We start from the raw sequence: 15,374 nt of genomic DNA on the forward strand, positions 1-15,374 counted from the left end.
TAATAGATTTCATCCTTTAATCCTTTTTTAAATGGGCTTTAAGTTCCACATATACTAATATGTCTCCTATGTCCATAATAAATGAAAGTTTTTCATTTCGTGCAGGTTCTTCCAGGGGACCCAGCCCCCTAACCATGGGAGCCCAGGATACCCTCCCTGTTGCAGCAGCATTTACAGAAACAGTCAATGCCTACTTCAAAGGAGCAGATCCAAGCAAGTAAGCCTGGGGTTTCATCCACTATATTCTCCAAACTCTAGCCTATTCAGTGGGGGGAAGGGGGCACCCTAAATATAACTATTTCATTCTTTATCCTAAAATGAACCAACCAAACAAACAAAAATTCGGTTAACAATAACAGGTGGCATACATAGAATGGAGGAGAAAATTTAAATTAGAACTATTAATTCACTGCTTTTTTTAAAAATGTGCCGAAAGGACTGATAATCTAATATCTTGCTCCCTAGAAATCTCTGGTTCAGTTTTGGTTGCAAGTTTACAGAAAATCCTAACCCAATTCCGTCGACAGCAAAAAAATTTATTATCTCATAAAAGTAAATGTCTAGATCATGTCTTTATTGTCTTAGTCTTTGCTGGATGGGAATCACTCACATATAAACTGAGAAATGGTGCACTGGAATGAGAATCTGGAAAAACACACATTTCATAACACAGAGATTAGTAAGAAGACAAGTTATATGTTACGCTTACTAACTAAGGAAAAACTGGCCAAAAAAATTATAATCACAGCAAAGTAAAAACTCTAGAGAAAAATGCACGACTCCTTATTTACTGAGCCTGATTTCACTTATTTCAGTACACAGTGACAGTGAACTTGACCTGAATGCATATGTAATATGATTAAATATTTTGCTTTTCTGTAAGGATTTCTCTGGATAGAGTTCAGGAAGTTTATAGATTCCCTGAAATTATACTGCATATCTTGTTGTGTGTGCATATGTACATTTGTCCATAGAGAGGGTCTATAACATCCATCAATTTCACAAAGAGGTTTATGATCCAAAAAAAAAAAAAAATTAAGAGTGATTATTAGTCTACACTGAAAACAAAACACCAAAGTCAAACTGGCTTTCATGTGTGTCATTAACACAATTCCAGACCTGAATGTGATGGATAAACAAAGGACAAACCTAAATGAGGAGAGAATTGCTTTTTATTTTTTACTTACAAGGACGAGGGCTTAGAAGACCTTAGTATCCATGGAAATGAGAATTAGAAAATGTTCACATAGAACAGTAGATCATTTTATGAAAATTTTTTAAAGCGTGATAATTAAGTATAATTAGAACTTGGATTTCCACATATATTTTAAGTGAGAATCTTTGTGATTAAGTGTGAAATCCTCTTTACACTTCAGAAACACTAGTTTTTAGAAGCCTAAATCTAACAGTATTATGCTGGGAAATATGACTAGTAACTCCACCTTTAAGTGCCCTATTGAGAGACAGTGGGATCTATCAACCTCCCTAGATGTCATGTCCCTTTTTACAACATTTATATTTTATTCTAAGCCCGAACTATTGTAGACAAACCAAAACTATGGACTCCGGTGTGTTTTAGTCCATTTGAGATGCTGTAACAGAATACTATAGGTTGAGTCGCTTCTAAACCACAGAAATTTATTTCTCATAGTTCTTGAGGCTGGGAAGTCCAAGATCAAGGTTCTGGCAGATTCAGTATCTGACCAGAGGTAGGCTCCTGGTTCACAGCAACCTTAAATGGGAGGGTGTGGGGGCGGGGGCGTAGTAGGGAGCTCTTCAGGGTCGCTTTTATAAAGGCACTGGTCTCATTTATGAGGGTCCTACCCTCATAACCTAATCACCTTGCAACGGCCCACCTTCCAACACCATCATATTGGAAATTAGATTTCAGCATATACATTTTGGAAGGACACAAACATTCAGTCTGTAGCACCCTGGTTTCTCCTATGTCTTTTCTCTTTCATCTTCAAAGCAGGAGGGTAATTTGCCACATCCACATATCAATAGGAATTAAAAGCTGCCTCATACAGAGTATGCATTTGAACTGTTAGAGCAAGTAAGCACCATGTGAGTAAGTTGTATATATACTTCATATACACATACACATGTTTGTTCTATAGACTCTTCTTCAAACAAAGAATTTGCATAACTTTCTATAATACCAGTTCTAAGTATTACTTATTATTGACTGGCCTACCTATACCTTTAAAGCTCAGGCTGACTGGAATTGACAAAGGCAGGTAGAAACACACCTTTCAAGAATAAGCGTAGTCAGGGGGGCACCTGGGTGGCTCAGTCGGTTAAGCTTCTGACTCTTGATTTCAGCTCAGGTCATGACCTCAGGGTCATGAGATTGAGCCCCATTTCTGGCTCTACACTGAGCATGGAGCCTGCTTCAGATTCTCTCTCTCCCTCTCCCTCTGCCCCTCCCCCCAAACTCTCTTTCCAAAAAATAAATAAATAAATAAATAAATAAATAAATAAATAAATAAATAAGAGTAGTCAGGAGTGTGGAAAGGTCTATACCAGCATGAAAAACACTGGGAATCACACGAGAAATAAGCTCTTTTTTTGTCTGCTTACTAACTGGCTTTCATTAATTCATTTATTCAGAGACCTAATCGGTAGTCAGAGTACTCCCCCTTTTGACCCCTAAAATCTATTCTCAATATATCACTCTTCTGCTCAATATCCTCCTATCTTGTCCAAAGTAAAACGATAATGCTTTATAATGGTCTATGAGGCTCTCCATTATCTGTCCTTCAAGACCTTTCTCCCCTTCCAGCTCCCACCTCTCTGATCTTGTCTCCATCACTGGTGTCCTTATTTACTCCACTCTAGCCACACTGGCTTCATATATTGCCATTAGGCCAACCCTATCTGCATCTCAGGGTCTTAGCATTTGTTGCTCTTTCCGCCTGGCTGAAATCTGCTCCAGCTATCTGAGTTACCTGCCCCCTCACCTCTTGCAGGATTCTTCAGCAGATGTACCAGAGACCTTCCCTGTCCATCCTGTGCAAATAGCAACACTTCTCCCCAGCTGCTGTCGGCACTTTCTCCCTCCCCATCGCCTTTCTCTCTAATTAACATGTTGCATGTTCTCAGTGTCCACTGTCTGTCTCTTTCCCCACTAGAATGTAAAATCCATGAGAACTGGGACTTTGAGCATTTTCTTCGTTCTTACATGCTCAGCATCTAAAGCAGGACCTGGCATAATTGCGGAACGAGTTGAGTTGAATTACTCTCCTAACACTTACAGAATGACAGCTATGTGCCTGCCATTGTGCTAGACAGGGGTTATATCGGCGAAAATAAGACTTGTGCATAAACATAATACATAGCCCACTGTAGGAGAGGTGTAGTTATGGTGCAAGGGGAGTTAAGAAGCTTTTAATAATAATCTTCTTTAAATCCAAAGGAGTGGTATAGCAGCCTCCCAATCACTTTGTGGGTCTGTGCCTAGACCAGCTGGGTTCTTCACTCTGTTTCAGTTCCCCCAGCACACCATAGCAGGAGTGTGGCCAGGTGTGCACCTGGGAGCCTGGTATCCATGACCTTGGCATTCCAGCAATGTGGCACTTGAGCCAAATTAATACTGGTGTTTTCTTATGCCCTTCCAAATGAACCAAGCCTTTGACTTGAGAGGACTGCATATACTGAGTCTGTTTTCAATTATATCGCCATAAGTAGTCGCAGTATGTATTGCATATTGGTAGACGGGAGATTCAGTAAATTTCATTGAAATTATGAGATCTGAAATTTATGAACAGATCATGAGGTGACATTCTTCTAAATTTAATTTCAGCTCCAGGCAGTGAATCATTTTAATTGCCGTTCCTTTGTTATTCACTTTCAAGGAAACATCTCAAGTTCAAAAATTCTATCACAGTGTGAGTGGGGGAGGGGGAGGATAAAGTCAAACACAGCACCACATAGAGAAATGGTACGGAAAAACCATGTGGATTTGCTTTTGCCTGTGGTTCCTTCTCATCCTGCACCCAAAGCCTTCCCCATTTGCTTTCAGACCATACACTGGAAACCGATATATATATACTATGTTATTTATATTGTTATATGCTATGCTATGTAATCCATTCAAGTATAGTTACACTCTTTCTCTGAATATTGACAACATCTGTAGGAGGCATTTTGACACCTGAGACTTTCTCGGTTGCTCATTGGCAGAGAAGTCCTTCACTTTTGCTGTTGGCTGGGGAATACATCTCCCGTTACTTGCTTCTATTTGAACAACCCTGGTGCTAGGGATTAATTCTTTACTCCCCTGGAAAAATTACGTCTCTCAGCTATTTTCTATCCTTTCCTTATCATCACATTTCAATTATTTATTCAAGTGTCTGTTCCCCAATGAAACTGGAAGTTTGGGCAAAGACCACATTTTGTCCTGTTTCTCCAGGACATTACGTAATACCTGGTACATTGTATAGTCACCCTATGTATAATTGTTCCATGTGTGAATTTATTTTGACATTTTATTGAGTTCCTACTCTGCACTATGCTCTGTGTCATGCACATTTGCCTCTCTAGAACCCAAGACACAGCACTTGCCTTCACAATAGTGGGTCAGATATGTGTAAGAAGTGATGAAACAGTTTAAAAAAAATCTGTACCTCTGTCCAGTGAACTTAGAGAAAGGAAAAAGTAAGGAAGGCTGAATAAAGAGAATATTAAGGAAGGTTTCAGAAAGGCCTGCCTTTGAACTGAGTCTTGAAACCTGAAAAGAAGTTTGCCTAGGACCTGAGCCAATGAAAGGGGATTGTAAATAAAGGAAGGGAAGCTGCGTCTGCTCAGGGGTATGTACACTTGAAAAGAAGACCGTGGGCTTACTTATCACAGCAGTACATAGAAGTCACATTCATGTCAGGGATGTACTTCCGATGACCTCACATATATCAAATTCACACCTCTCCTGACCAAAATTGGCCAGCATGTCTGTTGATTGGCTAATGTGGTACTGCCTGTGGCCATGGGGAAAACGCAGTTTATAAGTCACTTAGCCAGGTGACTTTGAAATTTTGCCACTCTTCTTTTTTAAAGATTTTATTTATTTATTTGACAGAGAGAGACACAGCAAGAGAGGGAACGCAAGCAGGGGGAGTGGGAGAGGGAGAAGCAGGCTTCCCGCGGAGCAGGGAGCCCGACGCGGGGCTCGATCCCAGGACCCTGGGATCATGACCTGAGCCGAAGGCAGATGCCTAACGACTGAGCCACCCAGGGGCCCGAAATTTTGCCATTCTTGACAAGTGTTTCATTTGTTGGGATTCACATGATTTCAAATTTTATTCGTAACATGAGTTTGTTAATATCTCCAAATTGCTGGATTTTAGATTTCAGTAATTCAAACTCAAATGAAATGTAGCCACATTGCATACTGATAGGAACAATCATTAAACAAGGGTTTTCCTTTAGTGAATATGTGCTGGAAATATTCATTTTTGTATAGAAAATTTCAGATCCATAAATAGCCACTGGGTGAATTAATAAATCAGTAAATTTTGCCTGTGACAGCTGAGATACAATCCAGAAATGTAATATAAATGAAGAAACTCGGTGCTTTACATTCGTTTGTATTGACTACTTCTCTCAGCAGTCGCCCAACACTGTAAGCCCTTTGAAGAGAGGGGCTGTTTTGCTCATTTTAAAATGGCTTCCCCGGGGCGCCTGGGTGGCTCAGTCGTTAAGCCTCTGCCTTCGGCTCAGGTCATGATCCCAGGGTCCTGGGATCGAGCCCCGCATCGGGCTCCCTGCTCCGCGGGAAGCCTGCTTCTCCCTCTCCCACTCCCCCTGCTTGTGTTCCTGCTCTCACTATGTCTCTCTCTGTCAAATAAATAAATAAAATCTTTAAAAAAATAAAATAAAATAAAAAAAATAAAATAAAATAAAATGGCTTCCCCACTCAAAACAAACAAAAATTATACAATTAGGGGTCGATAAACGGTTACTGACTTAATAAACACTCCCTCCCCTCACTGACTAGTTTTCAAAAGAGAAACTTTATCCCCCACCAAGACCCCACTTAGATCACATTTTGAGCAACCTGGCAAAGCAACTGAGTGATTCTTTGCCCGTTAGAGAACATTTGAGCCACTGCTGCTAACAACACACCGAGTGAGGGCAGATGCTGAAGTCTGATTTAACAAGGGCTCTGACTAGTTACTGTTGTCTTCTACAGTTGTGAATCATATCCTGCACGTCCACATACTGAAAAACATCAAGAGCAGACTCGGTTTTAGGGGAAGTCCGGGCTCAGCACCAGTAAATAAAGCATGGTTTATGTATCTAAAGGAGAAGGAAGACAGCAGAATTGGCACCCCAGCTGGGAGATCGGCAGCATTCTCCAGAAGAGATGGAAGTGCAAACTTCCAGAAACCAGAATTTTCATCCAGAGCAGTGCAGAGTTACGGATGATAATATCTGAATGAGGGTGGGCAGCGGGGGGGGGGACATGGCAACTTTAGGAAGCTCACCTGCCCCCCACCTCACCTCAACCCCAGCCTTATACGTACAAGGCTGTAGTGGTTCTTCACATAAGCTATTTTAAATATGTTCCAAGGGCCATCTCCCCTGAGCCACATGTGTCTCATTAATCACCGTTACACAGCCATACGAGGTGACTACGGGACAAATAGAGTTCCCTATACTCAGATGTGAGCAGAGTTTCCATCTACGAACCCCAAGTTCCCTAGAGTGTACACTCCTGAACTTAAAGTTATAGAAGTTCTTGTTTTGGCTATTGTGCACATGACAGGAGGCTGAGCTGGAGAACCCACTTGCATTGCAGGATCTGGGCACTGGGATAGCCCGGACACATGTACTCCAGGAGGCAGATGCTAGGGAAGCTGCCTGTGCCCCCGGGCGCTATCCAAGCCACATGGGCAGGAATACCCACACACTGGGGATGCCCCCTGCACCACGGAGGTCACACACAGGCCTCCTGCGCTGCAAGAGCCTGGCGCGAGATATGCCCTAACTACTGCAGGAGGCTGCCTAGCAAGCACCCTGCAACCAGGAAGGAAAAAAAATCTCTTCCTCCTGCAATGTCTTTTCAGCGCCCTCTACTGACAAAATTTAACATAGTGCCTGTTGGCAAAGAAAAAGTCTATAAAGGGCCCAATAATAATTCGCTCTGTGCAGGCAATAAAGGGTGAATTGGACCTACATTGATTTCATGTAGAAACTGACACAGTGATTATGAATTTGATATGAAAGTGCAAAGGACCTACAATAGCCAAAACAATTTTGAAAAAGAACAAAGTTGGTGGATTAATACTACTTGATTTCAGTGTGATCCAGGGATTCCACTCCTATATCATTTACCAAGAGAAATGAGAGCCTCTGTCCATACGAAAACTTGTAGAAAAATATTCATCACAGCTTTACTTGTAATACTCAAAAACTGGAAAAAATCCAAATGTCAACCAATGAAAGGATCAAAAAGAAAAAAGACTGTGGTATAACCATATGCTATGCAGCAATAAAGCCCTGAACTATTGATTCGCACACTACACGGATGAATCTCAAAATAATTACAGAGTGGAAGAAGCCAGATCAAAAAAAAAAAAATCACATACTTTATGATTCTGTTTACATGAAATTCTAGAATGTGCAAATTAATATGTCGTGTCAGAAAGCATATTAGCAATTGCTTAGGGATAGGGAGTGGAAGGATGGAGAAGAGCAGGAGAGAGGGGTCACAGAAATGCAGGAGACAACTTTTAGGGATGCTGGGTACGTTCAGTAACTTGATTGCATGATGGCTTCACAGGTGTATAAGATATCAAAAATTATGGAATTTTACACTATAAATGAGTGCCATTTTTTGTATGTCATTTATGCCTCAATAAAGCCCTTTTTGAAAGAGGATTATTCTTCCTTCCAAATTATCATCCTATTGTGCTAACTTATATGACTGATTTTTACAATTTCAGCCAAATAGACATGGGATAAAGATATAGCTAAATGGAAGCAAGAAGTTGACCTCTCATGCTCAGGGCACCAATCATGTTACTGAGAACTAAAATAAGTCCCAGTGAGTTGTGTGATGACATTGTGCAATTGATTTAATATCTTAAAATATGCTGCCAAAGATTCAGAAATCGAAGAGACAGAGAACCATCAGAACAGATGATTCTATCTGTGAGGTGAACATATAGACTTATCTACAGAAAGACAAAAGCTGCATTTTTCTTCTGACAGTTCAAAAACACATTCAGCAAATGACCACTCTTTTGGATACGTGGTAACACAAACCTTGCATTCTCGGGTCTTAGAACCAATTTAGTAGTTGACAGTGGAATTGTAAGAGCTTACCTTTGGTCTCTCCTGCCGTGTAATATTGTTACATAAATCATTTCTTTTTCACAACTGTTTTGATTCACAGCATATTGACCTGGGTTTCCTCTCTCCCTTCCTCTCCTGTGTTCTGATATGCCAGGTGTATCGTGAAGATTACTGGAGAAATGGTTCTGTCCTTTCCTGCTGGCATCACCAGACACTTTGCCAACAACCCATCACCAGCTGCTCTGACTTTTCGGGTGATAAATTTCAGCAGGTTAGAACACGTCCTGCCAAATCCCCAACTTCTCTGCTGGTAAATATATTTTGCACAATTTCTTTAGAGATGTGCATAGCTTAGCACTGGATACTTACATGAGGGATATACCTTAACAAGAATGTATCCCGGTAGAGAAATTACCGCTACTCCGATATGTTTGTAGATTCAACCCAGAGCTTTTGCCACCTGTCTAAGTCTTCAGTGGGTGCTCATGTGCAGATGCGTATATGTATTCTAATGGCCAACTATCTCAAGTGGCTAAAGAGACATTTAGGGTAATAGAATCTGTATTAGTGACAGTTTATTCATGGTCTGTTTTACTGACCATCAGTAAACAGTGGATAAGGATGGTGGGAAATCAGCCCAATAAAAGGAATAAAATCCATTTGTTGTAGTAGCATCTTTTAAAATCAAATGATATGTGAACCCTGAGCTATTCTTCACATGAGCTTGAAAGTCTTTTTTGCGATATATAATTTCATGGTCATGGTAATTGTTTCGATGGAACTTTACATATATTCAAAGAATCTTATGTGAGTTGGTTTGTATAAATATACTTTTTCACATTTTCTACTATTACATCTGAACATGATGGCTTTATCATACCTACATACGTGCAGATTCACCCAAACATACACATGTATGAAGCTATTAAAAATGATCAGCTATACAAGTTAATTATTGGCAATGAATGAGACAGAAGATGTCATTCTTGACAGCTTCCTCTCCATCAGGTCCTGATATTATACTTAAAAATCTCTCTCTAAAGTGGCCATGTTTTTCTCTTTACTGTGACCTCCCCTGTCCAAGTGACCACTGTCATTTTCCCGGACCACTGAAATGGCTTTCTTCCTTCCCTTTCTGCGCCCAATCTTGCCCCATGCCTACATATTTTACACAGCAGCTGAATGACTTTTCCTGAGGTGAATCAGGTGATCGCCATGCATAATCCTCAGGTGGCTTCACATTGCGTCTGTACCAGAATGGGAACTTAGTACAATTGTCTTTGAAGCCCTGAGTCATCTACCCTCACCTGCTTTTCTTTTCTTTTTTTCCATTTATATATATTTTTTTATTCTTATGTTAATCCCCATACATTACATCACTAGTTTTAGATGAAGTGTTCCATGATTCATTGTTTGTGCATAACACCCAGTGCTCCATGCAGAACGTGCCCTCCTCAATACCCACCACCAGGCTAACCCATCCTCCCACCCCCCTCCCCAGCTTTTCTGTTATCAGCTCCCACCATCGTGCCTCAGAATCCTTGTAGGTCCAGCCAGACCTGGCAGTCTTAAGAACAGGCGGAGCCCTTTCCCACGTCAGGAATTTGTGTGCTTGCTTCCTCTGCCTCCAGTACTATTCCTACCCCTCTGCACCTTGACCTTGACTCACCCTTCAGATCTCAGCTCTGCTTGGCCTCCCCTGACTATTCCACTTCCCTCTCCACCCCCAGCCCCCAGCCCCAAACTAAATACGTCCTCTTGTTGTTCTCTCTCAAGGTACCCTGTTCTTCCCCTTTGTCCCTTGCTAGAATTAACAATTATATATTTATTTCTGTTTCTTCATTCGTCCATGTCCCCCACTAGACTGTAAAATCCATGAGGGAATGGAACACAGCTCTTAGATAACCATCACATCCTCGATATCTTCCGCTGCGCCTGGCATCCAGTAAACACTTAACTAACATTTGTGGAATGAATGAACCACTCAACTATGATTTAAAGAATTTAGTCAAGCTGGATATTTATGTAGAAATAACTAAAGGCTGGGGCGCCTGGGTGGCTCAGTTGGTTAAGCCACTGACTCTTGATTTTGAGTCATGTCATGATCTCAGGGTTGTGAGAAAGCAGGCTTCCTGTGTGGAGCCTGCTTAAGATTCGCTCTCTCCCTCTGCCTCTCCTCCCCTGGTGTCCCCCCCACCCATTCACGCGTGCACACATGTACGCACGCGCTCTCTCTCTAAAAAAAAAAAGAAAGAAAAGAAAAAAGAAATGACTAAAGTTTGTTGGTATTTAGAATTGAAGGACCAACGTAGTCACTTTCTTCACTGAGTGAGACTTTTTCATTCCAGTGGTGACAAAACAGTCACAGGTCTTTCAGGTGTTTACGAAGATCACCTTCCCCTCTTTGGTCGTTGCCATGGTTTAACTAGAAAACTTGATTCCAGGTTTAAAAGTATAACTGGGTGTTATCCACAAACAATGAATCATGGAACACTACATCCAAAACTAATGATGTAATGTATGGGGATTAACATAACATAATAATAAAAAAAAAGTATGGAAGGAAATGGTCACCCATTAAATGAAAAATAAACATAAAAAAATCAAGATTAGAAATCAGCAACTTCTTATTTCAAGTTTCCCTCCCTGCTTTTGATGGGCACATTGAGCCAGTTAATTTTTTTCAAGTTTTTATTTAAATTCCAGTTGGTTAACATGGAGTGTAATATTAACCTCAGGTGTAGAATTTAGTGATTCACCACTTAATGTACAATACCCAGTTGAACCAGGTAACTTTATTTGTCAAGATTCCTCCATCTGCAATTAGGGATTATGTGCCACCATCTCACTGGTTTGTTTATTAATGAGACTAATGTCACAGGTTTTGTTGCATCTTCAGGTCGTCAAGTGGCCAAGATTTTAGGCATATTTGCAAGAGTTTTACATTTATATTAATATATCAGTCCTATGAATTGAATTAAATCACACTCTGAGTATGTTTTTGTCTGGCAAAACACCATATAGACCCTTACATTGTTATTTGCTAAGACAAAAAAACAAAAACAAACACCCCTCATTCATTTGGACCTTATAAACCCTAAATATTTGATTATTGTGTCAGGACTGTGACTGGTAAGGTAAGCACAAGTCATGGAATCTCTGAGGGCTTGTTACGCAGGATGGTTCCACCATGACCACTACTATCCCGAGGTTTTTTTTGTTTTTTTTTTAAGATTTTATTTATTTGAGAGAGAGAGAATGAAAGAGAGAGCACATGAGAGGGGGGAGGGTCAGAGGGAGAAGCAGACTCCCTGCCGAGCAGGGAGCCTGATGCGGGACTCGATCCAGGGACTCCAGGATCATGACCTGAGCCGAAGGCAGTCGCTTAACCAACTGAGCCACCCAGGCGCCCTATCCCGAGTTTTTAAAAGGCAACACGGTCAAGTATTATTCTCAGTTGCAGTACAGGCCTTAGACCCAGCCAGTTCTCTCATTTATGTGTTCTGCAAGACTCCATTTAGGATAACAGCTCGGCACCTGAAGACATTTAGGTTTGCAATCCCTCGAGAGGGACCAAATGAAGTTCACGTCTACTTTTCCCTAACAAAAGGGGTTTGCTTGTAAAGAATTCAGGAACAATTGCTAAACCAATCATGAGACTAAAGAATTTTCAAGACTTCTTGAACTCTTGCATTCAAGAATTGCATCTCTATCTAATTGACATCTCTATTCGATACTGGCAAAGCTTTCTCGAATATTTATTAAAGCAAGTTCTCTGAGGAGTTATTGTAGGTATGGGACTAAGCTTAATTTGTTATTAAACTTAGAATATACATTTCCTTAAAAAATAGTGTCACTGAAATTTTCCCAGCTATTCAGATCTACTTAGTACATATTAATGACATGTTGCTGGATATTAATTCTGTACCTCTTTTTGGTACAGTGGGAAAGTATGACCTGTGGTCCACTGACCTGGGCTGGAATCCTGACTCTGTTACTTATTTGCTGTTAACCTTAAGCAAATTACTTAATTTCACTGACTTTCTATTACTCTTATCTCCTGCCTCTGGGTAAGTTGGATGCTTTTAGGTCATAAAAGTTTAGACAGCCCTCATCAGCATCCTTAGCCCAGCTTGACCAGGAACAAAGTCTCAGGGGCCCGGAGTCTTTTCCATCAGAGTTACAGAGTTAGAGAGCTTTGTTTTGTGCTCAGCAACCCATACCAGGGCACAGAAGAACCACATGGGTCATACTCAGATTTGGGCCACAAAACCAGTCCCTCCTAAGAGATCAGTAGCAGTTTTAAAGAAAGCCCTGATTTTTTTTATGACTCACTCTCCTAATTTGTTTGACTTTTGGAGGTGGAGTCATAGCAACTTACTTTTCACCTGCCTTCATCACTTTATTTATTTGGGGACAGGGGAGCAGAAGGAGAGGGAGAGAGAGAATCTTTAAAAAAAATAGATTTATTTATTTATATGAAAGAGAGAGAGCACGAGCAGGGGAGGGGCAGAGGGAGAGGGAGAGAATCTCAAGCAGACTCCCCACTGAGCGCGGAGCAGACACAAGGCTGATCTCATGACCCTGGGATCATGACTTGAGCCAAAATCAAGAGTTGGAGGCTTAACCGACTGAGCCACCCACATGCCCTGAGAGAGAGAATCTTAAGCAGGCTCCACATTCAGCATGGAGCCCAGCGGGGGACTCAGCCTCACAACCCTGAGATCATGACCTGAGCCGAAAGCAAGAGTCAGTAGCTTTACTGACTGAGCCACTCAGGCACCCCTGCCAACATCACCTTCTTATTACCACCCTCTGTCTTCTTTTTTTTTTTTTAAGATTTTTATTTATTTATTTATTTATTTGACAGAGAGAGACACAGCGAGAGAGGGAACACAAGCAGGGGGAGTGGGAGAGGGAGAAGCAGGCTTCCCGCCGAGCAGGGACCCCAATGCGGGGCTCGATCCCAGGACCCTGGGATCACGACCCGAGCCGAAGGCAGTCGCTTAACCAACTGAGCCACCCAGGCGCCCCACCCTCTGTCTTCTTAACCTCTAGTTGTCACTCAGTAAGTGACTCGTATGTCAGGTCACTGAATTCATTGGGCCCTCAGTTTCCTCATTATGTGGGAAGTGAGCAGAGGCTTTTCACACTCTTGCCCGATTCCTTTTGTCATTGAGACAAGCATTTTCAAGATACATTGGGTGAAGGACGTGTGGACAGACATCTGAGCAAAACAAATCTCTAGGAATACCAGACTCCTGAATTCAGCAAGACTGCACTTCTCTATTTTCACTACTGTGATTATTATCATTCACATTCCAGGATCATCTTGTAAGTGCAGTGACTGTTTTATGATTTAGATGTCCTTCAGTGAAATACCATGGTTCCCCTCAGTTGGAGATAAAGACTGTGTTGACATTTGGCCGAATATTTAACTCAGTAATTTCTGAGAAACTACTGTTCAAGTCAAGTAAAAAAAAAAAAAAAAAATCAGTGTACTCAGCTCCTTGATTGCATTAACTGACTAATTCAGAGGAAAACTAGTGATGTAGAAAGGGCTATTAAGTTTGGGTTAATATATAATTCACTCTTTAAAGCAACCAATTATCATCAGGATTGGTTGATATTACTGGGTACTCACTGAGATTCATAGCAATACAATCATGCCTCCCTATGGGTATTAATCTATTAATATAATGCCATTCAGAACTGCAATTGTACTAAAACCATACTACTGCTAATAATACGATCTCTACAGACTGGCAAAGATGGAGATAGAAATCGGGTGACAATTTGCTAAGATGCTTCTTTTGGTAGATATTTGTCACAAGATGCTACTCAATAATTTTTTCTTCCCAACTAAATAGCGATAATACTCAAAATGATGCCAATACCAAGGAATTCTGGGTAAACATGCCAAATTTGATGACTCACCTAAAGAAAGTGTCGGAACAAAAGCCCCAGGCTACATATTATAATGTGGACATGCTCAAATATCAGGTAAGCCTATTCATATGGTCGGGGTGTCTCTTTCACATTATAAACGTATATTCTAACATGTCTAACATTAAAGAAAAGTAAATAAAATAGCATTTCTTTTAATATAACTTAAAAGCTATAATTTTTAAGAAAATAAACTTAAAAGGCTACTTGAAGACTACAAAAATGAAGTTGCAGAAACTTCCAATAATTGAGATTATAAATATTGGTAAACTAGTTCACTGTGGTGGTAATATACCCTCCGGGTTGGAAAAACACTTATTTATATTGTTGTAAGGAAGCCACTAAAAGTAAAGTATCTACATGACGGAATATTTTACAAAAATGCAAATGAATGTTTGTCCTGTAAGCATAATATCCTCTAAGCTTTGGACATTATCAATAATACTGAACAAACATGATACCACAGAAATTCATCACCTATATAATTAAAATATAATAAAAAATGCATTTTTATTTAACTTTTTTTTCCCCAAAACATTTAAACACATTTAGTGACTGCTTTAAGCTTCTGAGAGAAATGAAAAAGAGCAAGAAAAGCAAACTCCAATAAAATGTTTCCCTGAATGAGAAATTAAATTTTGAGGCACATGCATGGTTCTTTATGCCCAGAGGGGTAAAAATAAACCTGTACTTGTTTTTTTTCACAACATTCATTACAAAGACACGTCTACATTGTCACTTCTGATTAAAAACATTTTTTTTACTCTTAAATGCTGTGGGATTTTTTTTTTTTTTCTTTAGTCTCCATATTTGTCATTAAGTGAATCTAGGAAGTAGACCGAATTCACCTATTGCAACCTGAGGTTGGTGTAAAGTATTAAATTGTAGGCAAGAAACTGCATTCTGGAATTAAGTCAGCTTCCTACCGGCCACTGACTTTAGGCACTTAATCTCCCTGAACCTCTGTTTCCTCATCAGCAAATAAGGACAATAACAATTCCTACCTAGATATTTTGTAGGTTGTTGTGAGGAGCTAATAGCGTAATATATTTCAAAGTATTTGTAAAATGTAAGTAGCCCTAGGCCTGCCATTTTGTTTTATTTATTTATTTATTATTTATTTTAAAAAA

General features: G+C 40.3%; 1 protein-coding gene across 19 annotated transcripts in view; it reads left to right on the plus strand.

Annotated features, from left to right (window-relative positions):
- The window catches only part of SGIP1 (SH3GL interacting endocytic adaptor 1), a 200,018-nt gene that overhangs the window by 174,880 nt on the left and 9,764 nt on the right, over positions 1–15,374 (plus strand). For all 19 annotated transcript variants that reach the window (XM_081818575.1, XM_081818576.1, XM_081818577.1 and 16 more), the window contains 3 exons: positions 106–217; positions 8,453–8,608; positions 14,169–14,301. In XM_081818575.1, coding sequence (XP_081674701.1) covers positions 106–217; positions 8,453–8,608; positions 14,169–14,301 — 401 coding nt within the window. The remainder of the gene's footprint in view (positions 1–105; positions 218–8,452; positions 8,609–14,168; positions 14,302–15,374) is intronic.

This window comes from Leptonychotes weddellii, chromosome 4, assembly GCF_054177405.1.
Source record: "Leptonychotes weddellii isolate Sample4059 chromosome 4, ASM5417740v2, whole genome shotgun sequence".
NCBI classification, from domain to species: domain Eukaryota; kingdom Metazoa; phylum Chordata; class Mammalia; order Carnivora; family Phocidae; genus Leptonychotes; species Leptonychotes weddellii.